The 26268-nt window shown below is 42.9% G+C and overlaps 1 protein-coding gene across 1 annotated transcript in view; it reads left to right on the top strand.

Moving 5' to 3' along the window:
• Positions 1–26268, top strand: part of carmil3 (capping protein regulator and myosin 1 linker 3) — a gene marked incomplete at both ends in the record, with an annotated part of 88785 nt that overhangs the window by 55151 nt on the left and 7366 nt on the right. The window contains 17 exons of the mRNA XM_083888938.1: positions 60–129; positions 224–305; positions 3359–3455; positions 3569–3623; positions 5446–5618; positions 6560–6628; positions 7156–7249; positions 8913–9011; positions 9129–9248; positions 10153–10266; positions 11479–11654; positions 11758–11851; positions 14314–14439; positions 16569–16635; positions 16801–16988; positions 18390–18469; positions 26245–26268. The exon at positions 26245–26268 is cut by the window's right edge and continues 96 nt beyond it. Coding sequence (XP_083745064.1) covers positions 60–129; positions 224–305; positions 3359–3455; positions 3569–3623; positions 5446–5618; positions 6560–6628; positions 7156–7249; positions 8913–9011; positions 9129–9248; positions 10153–10266; positions 11479–11654; positions 11758–11851; positions 14314–14439; positions 16569–16635; positions 16801–16988; positions 18390–18469; positions 26245–26268 — 1728 coding nt within the window. The remainder of the gene's footprint in view (positions 1–59; positions 130–223; positions 306–3358; positions 3456–3568; positions 3624–5445; positions 5619–6559; positions 6629–7155; positions 7250–8912; positions 9012–9128; positions 9249–10152; positions 10267–11478; positions 11655–11757; positions 11852–14313; positions 14440–16568; positions 16636–16800; positions 16989–18389; positions 18470–26244) is intronic.

Here is a 26268-nt window from a genome sequence, read left to right as displayed (position 1 = left end):
ACAGGAAGTTTGACCCAGGTTTTACCTCCTCTCTCCGCTGTGCCTGTGTTTCCCTTCAGGGCTCTGTTCCTCGGCCTGTCCAATAACCCTCATATCGCTGATTTACACCTGGACATCAGCAGCTGTGAGGTATGTACTGTCAGTATTTTCACTCATCTTCTTGGCAGGTTATTGCTCCTGGCTATCTCATCATCTCCGTCTCCTTTCTGTCTTCCACCCACAGTTGAGGTCAGCGGGCGCCGGGGTTATTCAGGAACTGTTTCCTCGAGTTTCGTGCGTGGGGACTTTAGACATCTCTGATAATGGTAAGAGACGCTCTTGTATTTACACGGCAGCAGGGGGACAGATTTAAATGGTCCGTTGATGTACAGGCGCATTGATATCTCTTTGATGGCGAGCATCATTGTCTCATGATGCACCGGCATGGACGCTGGTTTTCGTTTCAAATTCACCCTTCTGAAACAAAACTAATGGATGTATGTTAAGGTTACCCAGATGATGTAATGGCGATGTCATTTCATTCCAAACTGCAGGTGTGGCGTTAGAAATAGGCACGCATTTGGGAAACAGCAGGGGGGGACTCATGAAAGACCTGCCTGCACTATGGGAATTGTAGGATTCATTGCTTTTGGAGCTTGAAGCATGGAAAGATTCAGAATATCGCTGTTGCAAAGATTCTGACCACTCTGGTTTTTAGACCCCAATTAATCTGTAGTTCGATTGCTTTGGTCTGCGCCAGTCAGAAAAATGTTACAATGTAGCAAACAGACATGGGTACGGTTTGTTTCACATATGCATAGTTCTAAACGAACCAAAATACACTTCGAAGACCATTGGCACCGGAACAAGACTAACCCCAGATTTCCACCGGGTGCTTCAGCGCCGTGGTCACCGGAGCTAATCGCCGCTGCCACTCTAATCAATGTGAGCATTTCTACCGGACACGCCGTGGCTTCTTGTGTGAATACGGCTGGCTCGCAAGGCAGCATTCATGGCTGCGATGCGCTGCCGTAATGCGCCCGGTGGGAAAACCACGGCGCAAACCGCATCGCTTAGGTTCCACAACGCTGACGCGCCCGGTGGAAATCCAGGAGTTATCCCGTATCTCATCTGATACCCATAATGCATTAAACTAGACCGTTTCTTCCCATTTGGTTTGGTTGCTTTCACACCAGAGGAACCATACCAAAATAGGGCACCCCTTCAGGCAGGACTCGGACCGGTTGATTTGGTGCGACCAAAGGACCGAGATTACATTCACACCTACGCAAACGAACTGAACCAAGGGATCAAGCACGTTTGGTGCACACCAAATGCTGTAGGTGTGAAAGCACCCTAACACTATATTGAGAGCTTTTCCACTATGCAGTTCTAGCACGACTCGACTCTAGCTTTTCCATTAGTGATAGCACCTGGTGCTGTTTTTAGTACCTGCTCTGGTGAGGTTCCAAGTGAGCTGAGCCGATACTAAAATGTGACTTATGTCGGCCGGTGATTGGTCAGAGAGCGTCGTCAGAAGAGTCATGAGCACGACGTTTCACACAAGAATGAAACCGAACAATGCCGAATTGTAGATCAGTCAAAACGACTTTAAAAACCCTGAAAACAGGCGTTAATCTCCCAACATCTGCCAAGGATGTGTCTTAAATCTCAGTATTTAACAGAAGAGTCTGGTGCATTTAGCCAAAAGCCGATGATCGTGAGCCGCATCACAACCCCTTCTGCTGTATTTCAGTTCAGTGACTCTCAATAAATGTGAAGAAACATCACGTGTTCTATCTTAAACCAGATCACTTCGCCCACCTTCAAAGTAAACCCCTGTACGGTAAGATTTGTCACAGAATGTCACCGCTCGTGATTGAAGCACTCGTGTAGAATTTCCCTCTTTAAACATGACACTTGACATTAAACTCTTAATTAAGTCAACAATATCAACAGGTGATTACATGAAGGAGGAGGAGGTTAATTGTGGCACGTTGTAATCGTGCTCTCAGCATGATTGGATGATTTCAGTCAGCCTGTGGCTAAGTAGCTGCTAAACAAGCAACTGATGCCCGTCAACCAAGGAAAATGGGACTTCAGGGCTTTGAATTGTGAAACATCTACATCTGAATCTACATTAATACAACTTGAAAGTCAAAGAGGACATGCGGAGAAATATTCTACAAGTAGAACAAATTCAGAATCACACATTCTACCGTAGCTTGATGCAACGGCTTCCTAAGGAGAAGATCACGCTGTAGCTTTAAATGTGTCACCAGATAATCATTGTTAATCCTCAAAGTTTGGGGTTACTTAGAAATGTCCTTATTTTTGAAGGAAAAGCACTTTTTTTTCAATAAATATAACATTAAATGAATCTGGAATACACTCTTTGCATTGTTAATGTGGTAAACGACTATTGTAGCTGCAAACGTCTGGTTTTTAATGGAATATGTACATAGGTGTATAGAGGCTTCGTGTTCTAATGGTCGTATTCGTGTTCTAATGGTACATTATGTTTGCTGATCGTGTTAAAAGGCTATTGGATGATTAGAAAACCCTTGTGCAATGATGTTAGCACAGCTGAACACAGTTTTTCTGGTTCTTTGATGAAAGAAATATTATTTTTAATCTTGTCAATGTATTGACTATATTTTCTATTCATTTTGCAACTCTTTTGATGAATGAAAGTGTGACTTTTAATGGAAAACACAACAAAAGTTGTATAGTTGACCCCAAACTTTTTGAACTATTTCAAACTTTATATCTTTGGATAAATTCCTACCACTTTATTCCATCTACCACAAAAATAAAAACAATTGCCTGTCTCCAGTCATAGACGCAAAATGAAAATCCTTTTTACATTAAGCTTATTGAGTCAACAATATATGTTTTTTCCCCCCTGTTTTTAAATGAGCCATTTTCAGTGTCTGTTGTTGAAATAATCTTACCATGGTAACTGCTCTCCTCTTAGCAGCGTCCTCCGTCGTTGAGCTTTGAAACATGCGAGTGGGTGAGAGTAAGGGGGAGGTTAATTGAGCACATTTTAGGAACTTCAGTGGGCAGTGAGAGTTTGTTCCAAAAAAAAAAAAAAGACAGTGGCATGTAGAGATGAGCTTTAATAGCCAGGAATGTTCGCACCTGGCAAATTAAACAATGTGGCACTGACGGTGCAGAAATGGTCAAAGTGTTTTTGTATTCAAGGTTAACTCTCTTGAGTTTCACCCCTTTTTTCTTCTTTGGTCTGCTCGTACAAGGATGTAATTAAACATCTACTTGGAAGTGGGTTCTCACAAAGGCTCCATGAAGCAGAGTATTGTTGGCATTGCAGTTTTACTCTAGTGATACGTGTGTGTGTGTGTGTGTGTATGTGCAGGTTTGGATGCTGACTTGCTGGCTGTCATCCCAGCGTTCTCCAGACACCCCTCCCTCAAAAATCTGATGCTGGGAAAGAACTTCAACATCAAGGGCAGGTACAGACCACGTGGGGGGTGGTGATGGTGGGGGGGGGGGATGCAGCAAGTACAGATGGCTGAGATAAAGATCGTGATGCTGAATGTTTTTCATCTTCTCTCTCCCTCCTCAGGGTGCTGGATGATATTCTGCAGAAAGTGGTTCATTTGGTGCAAGAGGAAGAGTGTGTGAGTTGGATTATGTAACATATTGTGCACGCACACACACACACACACGCTTACACAGAGAATCCTCAGTGGTGGCGTTCTGCACAGTTGCACGCCTACACATGCTTCACAGATTTGTTCACTGCACTCACAAACACTATTAAAATTCTTGTCTCCTTCTTCTTGTGCATTGCTACTTAAATCTCCCCACCTGCCTCACAGTCGAGGTGCGAACACAAACAAGGGTCTGTGCTCTCCTGCGATGTCACGGCGTCTGTGGGCTGTGGCGAATGATTCAGTCTGACTCGTTTTATTCGCGTGACTCCTCTCTCTCTCTCTCTCTCTCTCTCTCTCTCTCTCTCTCTCTCTCTCTCTCTCTCTCTCTCTCTCTCTCTCTCTCTCTCTCTCTCTCTCTCTCTCTCTCTCTCTGCCCTCCGCTCGCAAAATCAAGTGGCTCAATTATTTACCTGCGTCCATGGCGATATTTCAATCATATTTCAACTACTCTCGTAGCGTCGCGTGTGAGCGCATTCACGACAGCTCGAGTAAAGCGCGAGTGGGCGTTGCGAGCGTGAAAACCGTCCCTTCCTCTCCTGCAGAGCCTCGACGCAGCGCCCCCATGCTGACACTCTGACACTAACTGTGTACGGGAATAAAAGTGAGAAAATGACAAGTGCCAGCAGCTGAAATGACACGCAAGCAGATTTAAAATACACAGAACGAATCCATCGTGAAAAGTACGACTTTTTTCGAGTGTTGGAGCCAAACTGCAGAGAAAACAAATTAACTTTCGAGGAATAGTCATAGTTTTTGTTAATCTCCTTCTGGAGTTCAAACATTTAATTATCAATCTAAACAGAATTCTTGTGATTCTTTCTTCCAAACAGACTCAGTTTCTTGCACAATCTTTTCAAAGTCCTGATGCTGATGATAATGTGGTGCTGGGAAGCCTAAACCAAAAAATGGCTCCTCGTTCCTCATCCTGACGGAAATGTTTGCAGCTGATTATCTGAGATAATTTTTATTTACTTTATTCTCATAATTTACGGCTTTTTAAAAAAAGTTTGACCCTCATAGGAAAGCTTGTAAAGGAGTTTTTTTTTTTGTTTAGATCCAATTTGATTTGACTTTCTTGATCTCATGCTGGGGGAAATCAGAAAAGGTCAGGAGTACAAAATAGAAAGAATAATCAACACAAATTGATATAACGGGAATATGAACATGCGTAAGTATAAAAAAAAAAACTGAGATTAACATAGATTAATTATTGTTTTCTTTCATTCACTGTGAAGCAGAGCCTCAATTTTAGTCAAAGAAGATTTAACAAAATCTAAGTCTCTTCCTGAGCTCGGAGTGGATTTACCCACGGATGAGAAACTCCACAGAGTTTCCAGTTTCACAGCAGCAGATTTGGCTTCGTTCCATCAACTCTGAGTAGGTTCACTCCGAGGTTAAGTGCACCGACACTAAAGGAAGACGGCATGAGTTGAGCCCCGATGCTACAAGTCGCCACGGCAACAGCAAAATAAAACAATTGAATTGTTTCTCATACTTTATCATGCCTCTGAGTTCTGAATGCATACGTATGAATAAATGTGAAGTGATTACAACGGTATGAAATGACATTGCAGCTGAATTGAAATCTAACCTCATACAGGGTTAATACTTTTCCTCATGAAAGTAAATATCATTCAGTGGCTCCTGATCTGCAGAAGCTTAGCCTGTTTCTATATAAACCCAGTGTAAATATCCTGTCACCTGTTCTGTTTAAAGTAATTTAGCTGGGACAAGCGTAATGTGAGTTTTTTTCTAAGCTCTTGTGCTCTCTCCTTGCATCCTGAAGGCTCTTCAGTCTCTCTCGTTGGCCGACTCCAGGCTTCGCCAGCGCGGCACCGTGCTGGTCAATGCTCTCGGCTCCAACGCCTGCCTGCGGAAGGTGGACCTGAGCGGGAACCTCCTGGAGGACTCCGGAGCCAAGATGCTCAGCAAAGCCCTGCAGATCAACACCACACTCAGGTGTGTGTGTGACGTCCAAAAAAAATAAAATCAGAGGAAAGGCGCTGCAATTATATTAAGTGTCTTGCTCAAGGACACATATAAGACTAGCAGAGCCAGGAATTTAACCCACAAGTTGAAAGACAACTCACTCTACCACTGAGCTTCTTACTTCTAAAACTTACATTTTATATCAGAAAAATCACTCTGATACTTGAGTGCAGTATACTTTAAGCCTTATATTATTAAAAAAAGTGACTTCAATGTCAATTTCTGCTAAGATACTTGTACTTTTACTCAAGTATCCATTTTATTCACTTCATACAAGACTGTACAATAGTAACCTTACATTAACCAACATTATTACCAACACAGGTGACACAGGTGAATAGAATAACTGGCAGTGGCAAAAGTATTAATTCCCCTTTTTAGTGGCTTCACCCAGTTTTATAAATCCTGGATATGCCTGCTAATTTTAGTGTGAAAGCATGTGACTGGATTAAAACGTGTGCATGTTCTTGCGGTGTGTTGGAGGACGGTGCTGTAGAAGCTCTGAGATGAGAAAACAAGTGTGTCGGGAGACGGTTGGATTTGGACGAGACTGGTAAATGACACAAAGGGATGTGAGAAGGAGACCACCTCAGGAGTGAGACTGTTGTTGATTTGCTGATAGAATTTCTTTGAGTGAGATGAGGAAAAAAAGATGGAGAATGAATGAATGAAGGAAAGGAACAACGGCCTGGAAATGACAGTTGTGTTAATGACGGGTAACCAGACGGGTGTTGAGCTGTAGGTGGACAATCTGCACTGTGTAACAGCAGCTCATCTGCTGCATGGCAGTTGTTCATGCATTCTTAATATCGCGTGTGTGTGTGTTTGTGTGTGTGTGTGTGTGTGTTGGTGTGTCTTTCACCCTTCACATTCTTCTCCTTCTATTTCCTTTTTGGCTCGACCGCGTTCAGGAGTGTTACGTGGGATCGCAACAACACGACGGCGACAGGTTTCCAGGATGTGGCGAGAGCGTTGGAGCAGTAAGATTGAACACAAAACACACACACACATAAAAATGACCACTTTCACACCCAAAAGAAAAGCAGATAACCATCTCTGTTTTTATTACCCAGTGTTTCATCAGCCTTTTGACGTGTGTGTGCCAGCCAACCGTGGGGGTGTTTGTGTGTGTGTGTGTGTGTGTGTGTGTGTGTGTGTGTGTGTGTGTGTGTGTGTGTGTGTGTGTGTGTGTGTGTGTGTGTGTGTGTGTGTGTGTGTGTGTGTGTGTGTGTGTGTGTGTGTGTGTGTGTGTGTGTGTGTGTGTGTGTGTGTGTGTGTGTGTGTGTGTGTGTGTGTGTGTGTGTGTGTGTGTGTGTGTGTGTGTGTGTGTGTGTGTGTGTGTGTGTGTGTGTGTGTGTGTGTGTGTGTGTGTGTGTGTGTGTGTGTGTGTGTGTGGTATTTGCATATGAGAGAACTGCTGTACACAGCCTTGGGTGTTTTCATACATAATCCTTTTACTTTAGCGTTGCAATGTTAACATCGCCGCTCTTTTCCTCCCCTTGTGTAGCAACTTCACCCTGCAGTACATGCCCCTTCCTCTCAGCGACATCGCTCAGGCGTACCGCGGCGCCCCCGAGAAAATGGACCAGGCCTTGACCAAGGTGAGAGCAGCTTCACTTTGCGATGTCCAAATGTGCTGCAGTCGTGTTAGCGAAGAAGCAGGTGTAGACTCAGGAGCATCACCCTGCAGCTGGGGTCAGAACGAGGCATCGCTTTGATGAATGGCTTTCATTTGCTTATGCATCGTAATTAATGATCAAGCGTGCAGGTATTTATAGATTATTTTTGCTGTTAGGGAAACTGGTGTGTCCCACATAGCAAGTTTGCATGGAAAGTTCTCGCTTTTTATTCATCAGAGACTTGCGGGTGGCAACGTCTAACCAGTTCTGTACAGAACTACAAATAAAAGCGCAGCAGCGACTTTCATGTACAAGGAGGAGAAACGGCTTCTTAAATCCATTCATGCTGCTTTTACTGTAAGGGTTGTGGGGGGGGGGGGGGGAGCTGGAGAAATTCTCTGCTGACGATGAAGAATGGAATATTTAAATCCATTTTATTGTAACGTCGTGTGATAAGTGTATTCATTGTGGCAGCTCTGTTTGATACTACAAATAAGTGTGGCAACAGAGTCCGTGAGTCGATTGCTCAGAAATTGAATCAGCGACCTTTTCACCATTTAATAATATCCAGTGGAAGTGTGCCAGAAATTGCATAGAATAAAATGTCATGAGAGAATCCATTGATGTTTGACACAGACATTCACTCGGACTTGAGGGTGAACTTCACGGTCACGGCTGGTTTTTTTCCCCCCACAATGAATGTTTTATCTTTGATCACTTGTAGAGAATCCTTTTACATTTGGCACACATGGTTCACTTGGACTCAATTTAAGGTCAAGGTGGCCGTGTTGGCATTTTTCTGGCTCTTCAATATTAAATGACTTTAAATCCGAGATGCACATGCTATGTTAAGATAAGACTAGACTGAAACCAGTGTTGCCAGATATGCATAGGCAAGGATTTTCAGCCCAAAATCCGTTTGAAGACCACCCAAAATATTTCCTCTGTGTTTAGTTCAATACCTTTACGATCACATACTGCGCCGTAATTAAAAGCAATCCACACTGGCAGACTAAGCCATTCATAGAGAGACACCACAGGCATACAACCCCCCATGTAGGATGTCAAAGTGCACGGAATACCTTTTTGTTCTGGACATTTGAAGTTGAAGTTGAAAAAACTCGCTGGCAAATCTAAAGAGCTGTCATTGTAGATACTGACTGATGTGGTCAGTTTTTTTCCTTTCACTATGATCACTAAATAAATCCTGTCCGTCACTCGGTTCGTAAGCTGCATTTAACGGAGCGTGTGTCTGTTCACGCACCGTGTCGGACTCCATCTCCCTGCCAGCTCAGCTGTCAGTCAATGACACATGTCTCTCTTTCTCCGGAGGATCTGAGCCTCAAGGAGCGTTTATGATAAAACTCTATGGAAACATGGACAAATAAGTGTGGTTTTTTTTAGTCTAAGGTTGGGTTTCATCCTTGGGGAATACTTGATTTACATGAGATGATTAAGCAGTGAACACGTCCACCTGCTGAGTCAAGAAAATAAATCAAAGGTTTCCGCTTTATTTCTGGAGATCAAAATTCTCCCTCTCTCTAGTTTCCTTATTAACATGTTAATGGAGCCGGCTCCACACACTGAGCTTTGTAAACACCTGTCATCTCTGTGTGTGGTGTGTGCGCGTGTGTGTATGTGACAGATCCAGCGTGCCCTGCTTAGAAACAACCAGACTCAGCGTTTCTCTCAGAAACAAGCTCTCAGGCTGCACCAAGGCCTCGTCACCAGCACTGCTGAACAGGTTTGTGTCTGGATGTGTGTCTGTGTGAGTCAATATTTGTGCACATGATGCTGAACAAGTCTTGAGTGTGTGTTACTTTTTTTGTGTGTGTGTGTGTGTGTGTGTGTGTGAGAGTAGGTGATGGAGCGTCTGTGCGTGCGGGTGCAGCAACAGGTGAGTGTCCTCAAAGGCTGCGAGGAAGGAGAGGAAGTCCAGACGGCCAGACAGATCCTCAAAGAAGCCAGGAACTCCAGAGCTGTGAGTGTCATTGTGTGTCCTTGTGTGCGTGTGTAAGGTGTGTTTATTTACACGATACCCCACAAAATGTGTGATAACGCGTTATGGCACTCTTCACATGCACACTTTATGGCCGTAGTCCGACTAAGACGGGCAATCGGACAGCTTGCGGAGTCCAAGTATACATGTGGAGGAGGCTGTGTATGTCTGACTCCGCCTCTGTAGGTGGCGCTGTATCGCTCTCATAGTGCGTATCCTGTTGATGACCCTTATGTCTTGTAACTGGACTATGAATTGCATTATCCAGGTATGTTAGTCCGACTAAGACTGGCTCAATTTTAGTCAGACGAAAGTATTTACACTAAGCGTATACATGCAGTAATCGGTGTATGAATTGCATTATTCACGTATGTTAGTCCGACTAAGACTGACTCAATTTTAGTCCGACTAACGTGTTTATACTAAGTGTATACATGCAGTAATCGGACTATGAATCGCATTATCCACTTATGTTAGTCCGGCTACGACTGGCTTAATTTTAGTTGGGCGAATGTGCTTACACTAGGCGTATACATCCAGGAGTAATCGGACTATGAATTGCATTATCCATGTATGTTAGTCCGACTAAGACTGGCTCAATTTTAGTCCAAATAACTTGTTTATACTAAGTGTATACATGCAGTAATCGCACTATAAATTGCATTATCCAGGTATGTTAGTCCGACTAAGACTGGCTCAATTGTAGTCCGACTAAGGTGTTTACATGTCATTAAGAAAACCAAATTATTGTCTTAGTCCGACTAAAATCGGACCTTTTACACGCTAAAGGATTTCAAAAGCACATATCATTCCCTCAGGTGTAAGACACTGTTGTGTATTTATAGCTGGTTCGTGCCGTCACATACCGTATGTTAATACTTTTCAGCTCTACCCCTCTCTGTGCGAGTTGGCCCATGTGCTGTCAGTGGACGGCCCTGTCAAACAGCGTCTGGACACTCTGGCCGGAGAACTGGCCAAAGCAGCGGACAAAGAACTGCAGGTTTGTGTGCGGTCACGCCGCGACTGTAGTCACAGAAACGGCTCTACCCCCGTGTATCTATATTCTAGACAGGAGAGCTATGGACTAGTTACATTTAAATTGCCCATTAGTCGTGTGTGACTGTGTGGGTGGTGGAGTTATGCTGACTTCAGAAGAAATGCAGCATTAATATTCAGGTGGGGGAGAAAACACTTTAAAATATTTTCGCTCCATTCCGGTTCTTTTGGGAATAGGATTTGTTTTAGCACAAAGGCAGACGAATGATTACAAAGCACAACCCGAGTCTCTAATAATTCCTATCGAATATCATATTATTAAAGCCGCGTTTGCGCCTTCCAATTTTGGGGCCGTGCACAAGGCGACACTTTCTAATTTGTAAAGGTCAAAATCAATTAGGTTGAGGGGGGGTGGGGGGGGAAGAATACCACCCAGGGAATTGTTCACCTGCGTTTTGTGCTGAACTGGTACAGTGTGAACGGGTTGCTGCATTGCAGGTGCTATAAATAAAACATGACAGATGGATGTAAAAGGAAAGGTGAAGCAAGCAGATCATGCTATGACTTAAAGGAGACATATTATGCAAAGTCAATCATTTTAATACTTATATTTGGCCTCTTTGAGTAGGCAAAGTGTGAAAAAAGATGACACTCGTGTTTTTGTGGTCCTCCTCAGTCTAAGTACAGGAGATAAAACATGCGATGTTGACGTCCACGCTCATTGCTACGTCACAATGAGACATTCCTGGAATTGTTGTCTTGCGGAGCTCCACTTTGTCCTTAAAAAAAAAAAAATGAGAGCGTGCAGGCAAGGGCAATAGTATCAGGAATAGCGGAAGTCCACGGAAGTGTTCTGTTCTTGGATGTGCAGCACAGAGTTCTACACAAACTTCCAGCCTCAGAGGATTTACGTGTCCAGTTGATGCATTTTCTAGAGTCTGCAAATGATGGCTTTTTCAAATGCTAACTGCTGTTAGCTGCCGAAGCATCAGTGACACTGACGTAGTTTCCTGTGTCTCATTTGTATTTAAAGAGACAGGCAGTCAAAAGCGGGGGTTCGGACCAGGGCTGTTTTGGCACAGACATGTTCATTAGGACACTAGGGAACTAGGTTAACTTGTAGAAATAGGCTATTATATGTGTCCTTTTTTTAGCAATTTAACATAAATGTGAGTCTGTTGACTTTATGAGTTTATGTGTGTGCCTTTGTGTCCAGGTCGTTGTGGACTCCATGGTGTCTCTGTGTCGCGAGCTGTGCCCCATGTCTTGCTCGGCGGCAGAGAGACTCAGCCCGCCTCTCTCATCCATTTCCGAACAAGTTTCAATCCCTCGCTCCGCCATCCGCAACGCTCTGATGGAGAGAGCAGCCGAGGACGTCAACAGAGCCATGGAGTAAGACGGAGAGCTGGTGAAAGGGCAGTAAAGCATCAAAGAACCACAACAACTGGTGTTTGTGACCGTTTCTGTGTGTTTGTGTGTCTCTCCTCGGTCTCAGGGAGGTCAAGCTGTCTGTGGTTTCCTACCTGACCAACTCCATAGTGGATCAGATCCTGCAAGAGCTCTACACCACTCATAAAACCCTGGTACTGGTAATATCCCTTTACTGCATGCCTTCTTTGTAGAGTGTAGAAAACAAGACGTTAAACCAGAGTGACATACAGTTACTATTACTGTGCAGAAGCTGTAATGACCATATGTCCTTGTTTCACAGTCTCACTGTTTGATTACAACCAGAAAATACAATAAATTAGTGTTTTCTTTCAGCGATGCAGTATGAAAGAAGAGAGAAATTGGAAATAAACTGCATTGACTTGAACATAGCAGGAACCTGGCTCTTTTAAACTGGGAGTTTAAGCCTAAATAATGGCCAGGTTTATTCAAAACGTGCTGGAGTTTAATTTATCAGAAGCATGCTAATAAACACACAAGACCAGTTCTCAGTCGACTTCAACAGACTTTATTGTCATTCAGTAAACGACACGTGTACCCAGAATGAAATTCCATTTCAATTTGCTCAGCAACAGAACAGGGTTAGAATATAAAAGTATATCAATAAAAACAATACAGTTTAACTGTGACCTGTGGAGTAGTGCAAAAACGTGTTTGTATAAGAAGTTAAAAGGTATGAAAGAGTGCAGAGAAGATATGGTTACACTCGCTGAGGATACACAATATGTTATATTTGAACTGTTATAAAAACATTTCTGCTGACCTCCACAGAGTCCAGATGTGAATATTATATACAGTCGGAGATCACCGAGACTAAACTCTGAATCTAAAGACCAACACTGGGAAATGCTGAAAGGCACAGTACTGTATATATAGACATGTGTATAATGTCAGAGAGTGTTTATTTGTGTCTTATCTCCCAATAAGTTAATGTTACCCAGGATAACAGATGCCACTGCTCTGCAAACATAAACCTTTTTTTTTGGCCGCTGCTACCGACTCTGCAACAGATATAGTAGAGTTCTCAGGGTCAACACAAGGTAGATCATGACTAAGCCTCGAACACATGTCATCGCAGATTTCTCAGCTTTAAATACTTTCTCATCTGGTTGCCGGGCAACCTGAAGACGTTGATAAAACTGCAGGGGAGTCTCGTCTGTCCAAGAAATACTGTGTGTCTGAGGCATTTCTTTAACTCTTGAATACAATTTCCTTTTTTTTTTTTTTTTTTCTTTTTAATCACATATCGTCTCCCGGTCTTACTGTAGCTATAGATACGTCAGTGTACACAACGTCTGTTTACAGCGGGTCAAACACATTATTGATTAAATGTTGGCAAACAACACTAACTGTGTCTCCTGCCACATCGGCATCGAGCAGTGATTTTCAGTCGGGCTGTGCTGTGGAGCTCAGAAAAGGCAAGCGTGTTTACACTCCAATGTCAAATAAGTGAATACATAATTACAAAAATACTAGATTAAAATGTTTTTTTGGCAACACATATACACCATATTTTAAGCACATATTATTATTATTATGTCGGAAAAATCTTAATTCATGGAGGTAGAATAAGGTTATGTAGAATAAGGTGTTAATACATGCTTAATGATTAGTAATAAAGGGCTAGTATGCTACTTATATATGTTAGTTAGCACCTAGTTACTGGCGAATATGTGTTCCCTTGTAGTGTTTTTTTTAGTGCTGGGTTAACATGATAGCGGCGGTTAACGCCGTCAACGTTAACGCACGACGTGTTTCCATGGCAACTGACCGGCTTGTGACGCCATGTTTACGTGACTCCTGATTGTTAAAATTAGTCTCTAAAGTAACGCTAAACTTCAAAAACAGAGGCACACATACGCAGTACACAGGTACCCTGGTTATTTGTGGCGCTGCTTTTTTCGTTTAATAAAACGAGTTCGACTGTAGGCGCGCTAACGGTGCTAAAGGAGCTAATGCAGCTAGCGGAGCTAACTGGTAAATGGTGCCTGGACTCCGGTGTTGCGGCACGTAAACATGACGTCTTTTACCGGTCAGTCGTCATGGAAACGCGCCATGCGTTAACGTGCGTTAACCTACTGCCCAGAACTAGTTTCTTTTTTTAGCCACTCAACAAAAGGATAAAATCCTGAATATCTGCAGTGTTTACGCTGCCTGAAGAATCTGGTCACAGCTTTATCAAGACAATTAACATTTTCCAGAGAACCATGGCGTGAGAGACGGCTTCACGGCCTAGCTTTCAGTCAGTTAAGGACGCGACTTCATCCTGCATGTCCTCCTCGCCGTTAAATTAAATAGTTTAAAGATGAAGACCGGTGGAAAAGGAGGCAAAAAATAGAATTCGGGCCGTAAAAATTGCCCGTCCGTCTGTTTTATATTCCACTCACTGCCTCAGCCGTGATGTCTCCTTCTCCTCTGTGTTGCTGCAGTGCTAGTTTGTACTTTTATCATACCTCAATTCACTTTGATCATTGCGATTTTGTGTTTTGTTAATTTCTTGTTTGTTTTTTTTTAACCCTCAGACTTCACAAACATCAGTGTCACAACAGTATCAATGTCTTTGAACCTCTTTGGTTTTTCATCTTTTTTTGTGTTGCATCAGCTGCGGCAGGTGTCTCAGGCCAAGCGTTGGGACGACATCGGCACGGGCCGACGCACGATAAGACAGTCCAGATTAGTGGAGTCTCTGGAGTTTCCTGATGAGGACCTTGGCGTCGGCCTGGGAATAGTAAGTGTGTGATCACCGTCCTTGTACTGTGTGTGATCCTCTCTTTTTGTTCTGACAGCAGCTTTTTGAATTTATGCTTTTATTTACTTATTTTATTTAGGTGCAATATGTAAGAACGTAGCCAAAAACGGTTACTACGCTCAAATTCAAAATACCGAGGTCTTTTAGGTTTCGTTTTCTCCGCCAGTGTAGCTCAGACGTAACTGGCAACCCGTGGTTGCTCGGCAGCTGAGACTCTACTCACTGCAATCATTGGTAGACTGCGGTAGGTGGCGCCACATGCCAAAACATGATTTGCAGTCTGCAAAAGATTTTTTTAATGCAAATATTTTGGCTGCACTGTTGTTGTTGGTGAGTTCAGTTTGTTATATGAACATTATTCCTGAGTCTCTGTGACATATTAGGAGGATTTTATGGCCAGTTGATTTAGATTTATTACATAATGCACCTTTAAATGTGTTTTTTATTTCAGAATAAAACAAGGACAAACAGATAATAGAAAAAAGACTCTCAAATACAAAATACAAATAAAACACAAAACCTGACCAAGATCAGCACATCATAAGTTAGAAACAATAGTTTTTTTTATTTAATGTGATCATAAACAAAATAATTTGCCAGATTTGGCATTGGAGATCTGAGAAATTTGCTTTGGTCTTTGAAGCAAATCCCACAAATTGAAAGATAATCAGTTAAGTCACAATTGCGATGTCATTTGCTCTGTGGCTTTTCCTCGTTCCATTGGTTTGTTTTTTTTACTAACCCTGCCGTACAATTAGGGCTGCAACTATTGTGTGTGTTTTTTCAATAATTAGAACAAGCTTTCTAATTCTTCAGCTTCTTAAATGTGAGTATTTTCTGGTTTCTTTGCTCCATTTGACAAAGAAATCATTAAAACTGAATCATTTTGGATTGTGGATGAAATAAGACATTCAAGAATATCATCATTTCCAGGATTGGGAAACACGGATAAACATTTTCTGGCATTTTACAGACCAAACAAGTACTCGATTAATAATCAACAGATTAATCAATTATATAAAAAAAATATATACTTTTTGTTGCAGCCTGACCGACAATCATGAAAAAACAACTGTACAAATTGATTGCAGAAGGCAAAGCCACACAGATTTGCTTCCTGATGAAGTAAGCACTATGTCCTGAAGTAATCCCTCACAGGAGCACGGTGTGCCAAAGCGAGTAACAGTGGTAAAACAAGTCTTAGGTGAAAGGATCTCTGAAGGCACTTCACATCCTGACTCAGCACGTGGAGCATTAGCCGACTGACTGATCTACTGTAGCGAGTCGATGCTTCTCTCTCTGACAATTTTAGAGTTCTTCCATCCCACTGAGAAGCGTTTCCTTCTCTCCCTGCAGTGGATGCTCTGGCAGCTCCAAACAAACAAGAGCGAAAGGCTTTTTTTGTTTGTTTTGTTTTCTTGCATTGTTAAAAAGAACGCTCTCTTCAGCACGGTCGATAGCTTTGTTTTCTTTTTCATTCAGCTTGATTTAGGCTGCATTTAAGTTGTGGAGTGTTGGTAAAAAAAAAAAAAACAATCTCTACAACTTAAACTTAGTCTAATGGAGCAGTCGTGGCTTCATCAATGTTTAGATTCAGCAGAGAACATTGAGAATAGAAGTCTTTTTTTATCGTCCACTTTCCATTAAGTGACATAAAAACAGCTGTATATATATATATGTGTGTATATATATATATGTGTGTATATGTGTATATGTATATATTATGTGTGTATATTTGTGTGTATATGTATATATATTTGTATATGTATATATATGCATATATAATATATGTATGTATATATATATATATATGTGTGTATATTTGTGTGAGTATGTGTATATATATATGTGACTGTGTATATAGATATGTATATGTTTGTACATATATGGATATGAATGTATAATAACACAAAACTGTAACTACACGGCTCCAATGAAATGTCTTTTAAGGTTTGTTTTTGTTTTCCTCTCTCAACTTGATAATACATTTTTTTCCGATCCTCTCCATTATTTAGAGTCATAACAGGAAATAGTTTATTGTCAACATGGCCGTGTCCTTTCAAAATAAAGTGCTCTGCTCATTTCATGCTTCTCTCCACTGATGAAAGGACACCATGGCTATAAAGAAGAGGAGCTCCAGAACGAGAAGAATCCGTCCCGTCTCCACCAAACAGAGTGAGTCTTCTTCTGTGATCTACTTTGTATCATTAAAACAATTAAATCGTAATAATTACCGTTTATGCTAATTGTACATTGAAATAAGGGGACTGTCATTTAATTAAAATATATCCTAATGACTCTTTGAGCAGTATAAAAGTCTTTTCCTTTGTCTCATTCTAGATTTAGGTGACGAGCCCAGTTCCTCTCCGACCCCTCCCGCCCCACAGCACACTGCCCCTCTCACCCACTCGGCATCATGGGAGTGCCTGTCCACCCTCCCCACCAACGGCTCGCCCTTGCGCCATGTGACCCACGTCAGGCCACGCCCGCCCCGCAGGCACAGAGCAGGACACCTCCCGACCGAAGACGTAAGTTGACCGTCGCCGTGACCTCCGTCTGACCTTCTCTGTGCAGGACTTGGTCAGAGGGTTGTGTTACTCACAGGATTTGTGTCACTGGTGTAAATATAATAGACAACTACTGTACACACTAACTAACAACCTGCAACCAACACAAGCATTTGGACATCATTTACACTTCCACATTTTCCAATCCAGGGTTTGATGAGATACTTTCTAGTTTTATTTGATGCATGATATTCGTTTGAATGCTCACATTTGTGCTGATTTCTGTTTTTCACAGGCTCTATTCATTTTGTTTTTATGTTCTTGTACAGCATTTGCTCAGCGACGACGAATGAACGGGCAAAGCAAATAATTTGAACACTTGAATGGAAGGGAAATTGAGGCTATTTCTCATTTGATTTATAAACACTTTACTGAGGATTTTCGGGTTTTATTCAGTATGCAATATGCAAATTATATTCCCATTTAGAAAAAAGTGATGATACACTACCGTTGACAAGTTTGGGCTCACCTATATAATTTTTTTGTTTTCCATTAAAAGTCACACTTTTACTTTACACAAGACAGATTAGAAAGATTAGAAATAATGATTTGTATTATAGTACCACATTAACAATGTATAGAGTGTATTTCTGATTCATTTAATGTTATATTCATTGAAAAGAAAGTGCTTTTCCTTCAAAAATAAGGACGTTTCTAAGTTGAACAGTAGCGTATATGTCATGGCGCACACGAGTGGACACCTGTTTGATTGACATCATCCAATAGGAGCACGGTTGTGTCTGTGAACATGCGGCATATCTCGAGGCCTCAAAACAGGGGTTTCGTTTCTTATGGGTTGAGTTTTTTGCATCAACTTTGTTTGTTCACTCACCACACAGAGAATTTGGGTCGCCTTCACAGAGAAGACACCTCATCACAGACGGCGCCCTTTAAATAGATCCTCAAATGTCTTATTTTTTCTGTTGCCATTATAAACGACATCACTTTGAGCTGAACTGACTTTAACCCAAACATGTACAGTTTTCCACATCCTTCTTGAATCTCTTCACCGCTTTGTGCTTACTTGTGTTATTCATCTTGTTCTGCTTTGCCCCGTGGCACAAGTTTCCAAAAATAAGTTCCTTTTTCAAGTGGGAGGCTGTTATCTGTGCGACTCAAATGTTCATCACACGCAGCGATCTTCCTGGAGCCAAGGGGCAGCTTCTAAGTTTGCAGCTTGATTTTTTGCAACTTTATTTAAGCTTCCCCCTCCCACTGTAGGTCTAGTCAGGGCAGCAGCATAATGAGTTTTATGACACAGTCTTCTGTTGGCTGTGGATTACAGGCTTTTTGTCGAAATGGGGTGACGGTGATCTCTTTCCTGCTCTCTCTCTCTCTGTGTGTGTGTGTGTGTGTGTGTAGCATTGCTCAGAGAATGGAGGAGTCAGTATGCTGGAAGATGGACTACCCGATTTCTACAGCAAGAGAGTTCTACCTGACAGGTAACTGACAAAATGAGTTATGTTTTTGTGTACGTGTTAAAAACCCTGAGGAAAAACTCGCACACAGAGAAAAATCGTTAAACCTGTGATTCCTGATGTTTGTTATTCTTCAACGTTCACTGATTGTTGGAGTTCTGTTACTATTGTAAACAAATGCATTACATGCTCTTGACGATTATTTGACAAGAGTCCTCTGGTAGAGGGAGGCAGAATAGAATGATGCCGCATTCTACACGACTAAAATGAATGCAAAATAAGTGAAAATGGCTTTGTAAATATATATATATATATTTATACAGAGAGGAAATCAAGATATATATTAATAAATCCAGGGATAAGCACTCGTGTGTCATTTGGTGACAAGAAACTTGAAAACAAAAGCAAGGTTTTTTTTTGTCCACAAACCAAAATCATTCAGTTTTAATGATTTCTTTATGTCGAGCAAAGAAACCAAGAAAATATTCACATTTAAGAAGCTAAAACAATCAGAAATCTTGTTTTAATCGTGAAAAAAGCTTCAAACCGATTATCAAAATGATTAATTTTAGTAATCGATTAATCGATCAATCAGGGATTCTGAGCAGAGATCCATCCACAAATGGTGACTCAACTTCTTCTTTTTTTTTTTCCTCATTACAGCTTCGTTTCCTCATAATTGTCATGTAAGGATTTCATAATAACGAGACGCTGAGTGTTAATTATGAGACGCTGTCAAAAATTACCAGGGACTTTTTATAATTATGGGAAAATGCTACAGTGCAGTGAATTATTTTTTCCTTTTTGAAAGCATTTTTAGTGGAATTCTAATTGCATTTTTTTTTAAATTCCAAATTGAGCTGAAATGAATAATGAATAAATCCAGTAGCTGTGTCTAATGCATCAAATTAATTATAATCAAACTGGGGTTTAAGTGGGTGAGATGCACTGTTTATTAGAGTATATTATCTTCTCTGGACATTTTACAATTCTGCTGCACTGAAATAACACTGTGTTATACAGCACCTACATGCAGTCACAGCAACAACTGCTCCTGTATGTTGTTTATCTGTAATATCACATGCAGTAGTAAACCCTCATGTGCACATTGTGCTTGTCTGTAATCATTTTGGGTTCCTGTGTCATTTTCCTTAAGCACTTGGACACAGATATGAGATGGCTTCCATTTGCATTCAGTAGAGCTCTCATTTCTTGCTCTGCTCTTAATATTCCAGTACATAAAGTAAATCATTCATTTTAAAGTACTTTAGACATTGACAAGATTAGAAATAATGATTTTTATTCAAAATAAGAATTTTGCCCTTTCAAACACAACTGTTTTCAGCTGTGCTAATATCATTGCAAGGGTTTTCAAGGGTTTTCTAATCATCCAATAGCCTTTTAACGTGATTAGCAAACACAATGTACCATTAGAACACTGGAAATAGGCCTCTATACACCTATGTACATATTCCATTAAAAACCAGACGTTTGCAGCTAGAATAGTCGTTTACCACATTAACAATGTATAGAGTGTATTTCTGATTAATTTAATGTTATATTCATTGAAAAAAAGGTGATTTCCCTTCAAAAATAAGGACATTTCTAAGTGACCCCAAACTTTTGAACTACCCCAAAATCATAGCCATTCCCATGACATACGCTGTGCTCATTGTCTCGAAGGGCAACCGTAATATCACAGTCCATTTAGAGTATAAATGGTTGCTATGGTGACCCGATAGCAACCCCAGTATTCCAGGCAGCACAGCTTGAGTTATTATAAGCCACGATTTGACCAATCATCAGTTCATCCACCCCTGCCTGGATTCCTTTTTGCATTCATCAAAATGTAAAGCTATAGTGTCGAATGGAATCACTGTAATTTACTCATTAGCCTACATGCGCTATAACGAGGTTCACTTCATGCTCCCTTTTCCATTTTCATTAACCCTGGATTAAGCTTTGAGCCTCCCATCAGGCAGACAAAGCTCCTGCATCGATTGGCGAAGGAGAGGATTAACTCTTAGAAGCACCGAGTTCTTCTTCTTCTTTCTTTTTTCTCTCCAAACGCATATTAAACATCAATGCAGTGAGGAGGGAAAAGCAGCATTGGTGTAGGAGCCATGTTCATTTGTATTTTCTGGTTTTCTTCCTCTTGAACACCAGGGGGCGTACTGGTAAAGGCCTGAGGCTGGACAGAACAAATTTAAGTTCATGTCACTGATCACAGTAGTTTTGGGGAAGCAAACGTGTTTTCTGTATGGAAAACTTCATGAAAGTAGGGCTTCAACTAACGATTGTTTTGAAAGGATGATGTTCTCAAATGTCTCATCTTGTTGTCTTGTCCAAAAAACAAAAAAAAATTCAGTTTGAATGATTTTGTTGTTATATAGAGTGTCCAGATTTTTATCGGCTGCTTCTTACAGCTCAATAAACTACCCTCTGGAAAGGGCGACCAGAACAAGTATGGCGGACAACTCGAGTGTCTTTAAAAGGTTTTATTCTAAACACAATTCAATACACTACTTAATAGGTTGTAAACCGGCAAAGCATACAGGTTCTGATGATCAGTTACAGATGAAAACACACAAATAAGGGGTTGGTTATATATAAGAAGTGCCTTGGATGTTAAGGCTTTGATTGTGATTGCTTTGATGACAATCTCACTCTGATTCCGTACAGAATGCGCTGAATAACTGCTAGAAAGTTCTACACCTCCCACTTGGCTTCCTGGTTCTTGAACCCAAGTAAGCCACAACAACGGTTCAAACAGTTATAGAGATTATAGATTACAATTAATTCATCAATGATAATAATTAAGACTTAAGCAGATGTAACATTTACCTAAAGTACATAAAGTCACGTCCTTAAACAGGAACGCGCTACCTACATCAACGCATTACATTTTTCACACGATGTGCGTAATTAAAGGTTTGTTCCCTAAACAAAGTACATTGATTACATGTCAATCAGTCCAGAATGAATGTGTCCTCACGGTATCCTGGGGGGGGGGGGGGGGTCTTGATCCTTAACCGAAACACTCCACCAATTGGTGGAGGGGTAGGTCGGGTATTCTGCAGCGATGGTTTACTCCTGCTCCTCCACTGGTAGTAGGACTACCGGCGGCCTGACATCCCTGTGGAGGATGGCGAGGGGGCAACTTTCTATCCCCTGGCCTCTCTCGCAATGCCCGCCAGAGACTGGACAACTTCGGCAAGTTCTTACTTTCGAGTCTCGTACCACGCCTTTTGCATCGGGATAAACTTCTACGACTCGCTCTAGCCTGAATTGGTCCCTCAATGCATTTTGGTCGGCCAACCACACCAAGCCTCCAATTGCCATTTCTAGTAAGTGTATGCCACTTCCGCCGGACGAAAAGGCTCGGGTCCTCCAGTTGGCTCCACCGTTTCCAGAACTCATTGACTTCAATTTGAATTGCTCTCAGTCTCAAGACGGGGTAGGTTGGATATTTAGATCCTTGAGTGTCCCCGCTGGGAGTGATAACTCCTACCGACTCATCTCGTACCTGGGCCCTGGCACCGATAGGCCTCTTGTTGGGTAGACTGGCTGCTATGTAGGGAAGGGCTTGGAACTCTGGCGTTGTCAGGTTGCCCTCCTCACCAATGTTACTCAGTGCTCTTTTGAGCGCGCGGACTGCTGCTTCAGCTGCTTCGTTCCGGTGTAGAGAGTCTGCTGGGTGGGACACCCAAGTCCAATCGGTCCCTGTGGCTGCCGCCTTTGCCTGGATCTGGTCTTTATCGACATTATTTAGAAACCTATAAGGTTTCTTCAGCACTGGCCTGACGCCTACAAAATTCCCTTGATCTAACCAAAGCTTCCTTGGGTGGCCCCTGAGAGCTGCGAAGTGCTGGTACGTCTTCAAGGACCCTTCTGTTGACGAGTCTTCTACGATGTCAGCGTGAATTGCTTTTGATGCCGCACAGCTGAACACTACACCCAACACTTTCATCTTCTTCTTTCTTCGTCTAACAGTGTCTCTGATAGCGTAGGGCCCGAAGAGGTTAAGTGCCATTAACTCAAAGGGTGAGGCAACGCCCTCCTGGTTAATCGAGGCGTTGTTGGGGGCCAAGGGCACTCCGGGGGGCACGCCGGGCTCTCCCTGGCTGAAACTCTGGACTCTGCCGTAGCACCACAGCAATCCTGAGGCCTCGTCCTTGCTGACAACGAGCCAGTTAAGCGTTGTTACAGGGAATGGGACTCCCTGTTGAGTGGCCAGGCACAGGTCTAGGAATTCAGCTTTGAGTTCTTTCACTGTCAGTGTTGCCTCCCACTTTGCTGGAATAGGGGCTCTCAGTGTATGAGCCAACCACTTCTCCGCTAGTGGGGGTCCATCTGGAAACATCACGTGGTAGATGATTCTAACCCTGTACCACCTGCCTCTATCCCAGGGGTTGTTCCGCCCGGTAATCCGGCTCAGTAGGACACAACGAGGTCTCCGGGGTCCTGGTGTCTCTATTTCCACTTCTGCTTCAGTGGGGTCAATTCCAGTTCCCCTCTTCTCCCCTCTCTTGGAGGAGTTAATAAGGGCCATTATTAAGGGAAACAATCCTCCTTGCACAAGGTTGTTGTTTTCTCCCCTTAGTTGATTGGATGGCACCAGAGTCTGGGTTTGTTTTGTCTCGTCCTTCCTCCCACTTTGACCTAACTGGACCCAGGGTTTAAGGTAAAAAACCCTTCCTTTCAGGGTCTTTTGCACTGCTTTCAGGATCTCATCTCGGTGCTGTAGGTTGTTGTGGGAGGCATTTTCCTCTATTATTCCTTTTTCCTCTTTGATGTCAGTGAACTGGGGTAACTTTGCGGTCTCGGTCATAGCTGCCTGTGCGATGTACGAAGTGGGCTCGTCTCCCATGTTCGCTTTCACTGCAGTGTGGTCCTCAATCTCATCAGACGGCGAGTCTCTCCACAAGAATTGATGCATGTAGACTTCTTGTTCTTCCAGCCACACTGAATTGTGCATCTTGGAGATGTCACCCTCCCTGAATCTGAGGAGAACTGCTCTAATGGGGTTGAGGGCATCTGGGTATTTCTCAGCAGAGGCCACCATCTCGTCAGCGGCCTTCTCTACATCTGAACCTGGGTCCTCCTCAGTAGAGGCCATCATCTCGTCAGTGGCCTTCTCAGCATCTGAGCATGGGTCTTTCTCAGTAGAGGCCATCATCTCGTCAGTGGCCTTCTCAGTGTCTGAGCCTGGAGGCCTTACATGTCCCAGGGGATTATCATCATCGACGTCCAGGGTGGGTTTAGACGATTCGGTCCCCATCTCTGGCCCGGAATTCTCATCCACCTCTGGCTTGGCGTCATCTTTAGTCTCTGCCTTGGCGTCATCTTCAGTCTCTGCCTTAACCTCTAGTTCAGGCTCTGTCTTGACCCCAGGCTCCGGTTCTGGTTCTACCTTGGCCTCTGGTTTTGGCTTTGGTTCAGGCCCTGCCCTAGGGTCAGTTGCAGTTTCACACGCTGGCTCAGTTTCGGCCTTTGCAGCTTTGCACGCTGGTTCAGTCTCAGCCTCGGCCCGAGCAAAGCTGTCCTCACTCGGTGCGGGCTCAGATTCTGCACAAGCATCTGCGTCAGTTACATCTTCTGACTCGTGCCCTTCCACCGATGTCGTTGCTGCGGCTTCTGTTGCTGCCTTTGCTGTTGTTCGGACTTCCTCACTGCCTTTTTCTCTCGTCTTCCCTGTGGAGTGTTCTTCGACTTTGATAGCCGCCGCCCTCACCGCCCTGCCCGTCACTTTTTGTAAGTGGTGTGACTTGCCAAGGGGACAGTCCCGCTGTACTGGGGTTCCAGTCCAGGACATGCAGGAACCATGTGGTGCACTTCCTTGTCTTATACTGGAGTTGACAGGGGGAGTACTGGGTTCCGGTGGTTTTGGTGTACTGGTGGAGGTTTCCCGTTGGTATATGGTGATCTTGCTGTCGCGATCTTCGTCTTTGTTCCATGGATGTGCCCATCCTTTTATCAGGTCTTCTTTTTCGTCTTGTAATGACGAAAGGAAACTCCATTTCTTTGTTCCATGTGGTTGGTAGTCTTTCCAGGTACTCACGGCGTTTCTGATTTTATCGAGTTTTTGGTCAAGTTTGGTACCTTGGTGCTCCTGCCATAATATTCGGGGTGTTGTTTTGTCTTTACTGAGTGCCTCAGTTTTGTCAAAAATTGATTTAAACTCCGTAATGAAAGCGTTTATTTTGGGTTCTGCTTGCGTAAACCACAGTGTTTCTATGGTGGTGTGGTACTCTCGTATGGTGGCGTTTTTCTTTGCTAGGGCGTTGCCCTGTCGCCTCTTGAACTCATCCTCATCCATTGAGTCTTCCATCTTCTCTAGTGTCGCGGCATATTTAAAGCTTGTGCTAAGGAAGTTTTTGTAATCGGTGAGCAGCGTTTCTATACTTCTTTCGACCGGTTCACTCCCTGGTAAACTGGCCGTGGCGATGAGAAGGTGCATGTTTATTGTGAGGACGTCTCTCGCTCTGGACCACTCCTGTTCTCGGTCCTCCAATTCTAGTTTGTTGCCAGCCATCTTACTTTCCTCTTGGTTCTCGATCAGTTTAACTGAAGAGATCAAAGGCGGTTAGCAGTTGGGCCTCGGTAACAACGATAAACGATACGGCCGCCCTGCGACGTCGATTCTTCGATGTCGTGGTAGCAGTTGCGTTGAGTCTCAGCAGCGTTGGCTTGTCTCCTTTGACGGCCAAGCGTTGACTCTTTGGTGGTTTGTTCGGTAACTATTGGCTCCTTTACCAGTAGTTGACACAGCTCCACTTTACTTTGCTCAGTAACTATTGGTTCCTTTACCAGTAGTTGGCGCAGCTCCACTTTACTTGCAGCTGCGGTACTTCTTTCGCCTTCAACGGCCTCGTTAGCTCGCCTTCGGTTGCTCCGTCGCGGTGGCTGCTTTAGCCTTTTGACGGCCCTGTTGGCTCTTAGCTTTTTGCTCGTTGTGGTGGCGTTTTTGGTGGTCCCGACGATGTTCTTCAACGACGGACGTTCCCCGCTCGGCACCGTGTTCTTCGACAACGATCCCTACCACGGTTTACAACTGTCCAGATTTTTATCGGCTGCTTCTTACAGCTCAATAAACTACCCTCTGGAAAGGGCGACCAGAACAAGTATGGCGGACAACTCGAGTGTCTTTAAAAGGTTTTATTCTAAACACAATTCAATACACTACTTAATAGGTTGTAAACCGGCAAAGCATACAGGTTCTGATGATCAGTTACAGATGAAAACACACAAATAAGGGGTTGGTTATATATAAGAAGTGCCTTGGATGTTAAGGCTTTGATTGTGATTGCTTTGATGACAATCTCACTCTGATTCCGTACAGAATGCGCTGAATAACTGCTAGAAAGTTCTACATAGAGCAAAGAAACCAGAAAATATTCACATTTAAGAAGCTGACAAATCAGAGAACTTGGGTTAATCCCTTCAAAACACTCAAAAACACTCCCTGCGGATGTTGGAAGGTTCTAGTTCAGACATTCTAATTACACAATATACAATATATACTATATATACTGCACAATACACAAAATTGTATTCTGTGTTAGCAAATGGCTCTGGCTCTGAGACAAAGAAATCTACCAATTAGCAATCAGTAGTGGCTGAAATGCCACATCGCCCCTTTGTAACACCTTTTTGGCATTTACTAATCATTCCTCAACAATTCTTAGCTGCTGCATTTCAACATCCCCTTACACATTTACACTCTACAGTTGTTAGCGCCTGATTGCATGAACAGGACAACCTCATAAACGATCATCTTCTTTCTCTCTCTCTTCCAGTCAGTTGTCATCAATCCATCAGGG

The sequence above is a fragment of the Microchirus variegatus genome (genome assembly GCF_963457635.1).
Source record: "Microchirus variegatus genome assembly, chromosome: 5".
Taxonomy (NCBI): domain Eukaryota; kingdom Metazoa; phylum Chordata; class Actinopteri; order Pleuronectiformes; family Soleidae; genus Microchirus; species Microchirus variegatus.
Note: the sequence above shows the minus strand (reverse complement) of the source record. Positions and strands in the feature narration are given on the sequence as shown.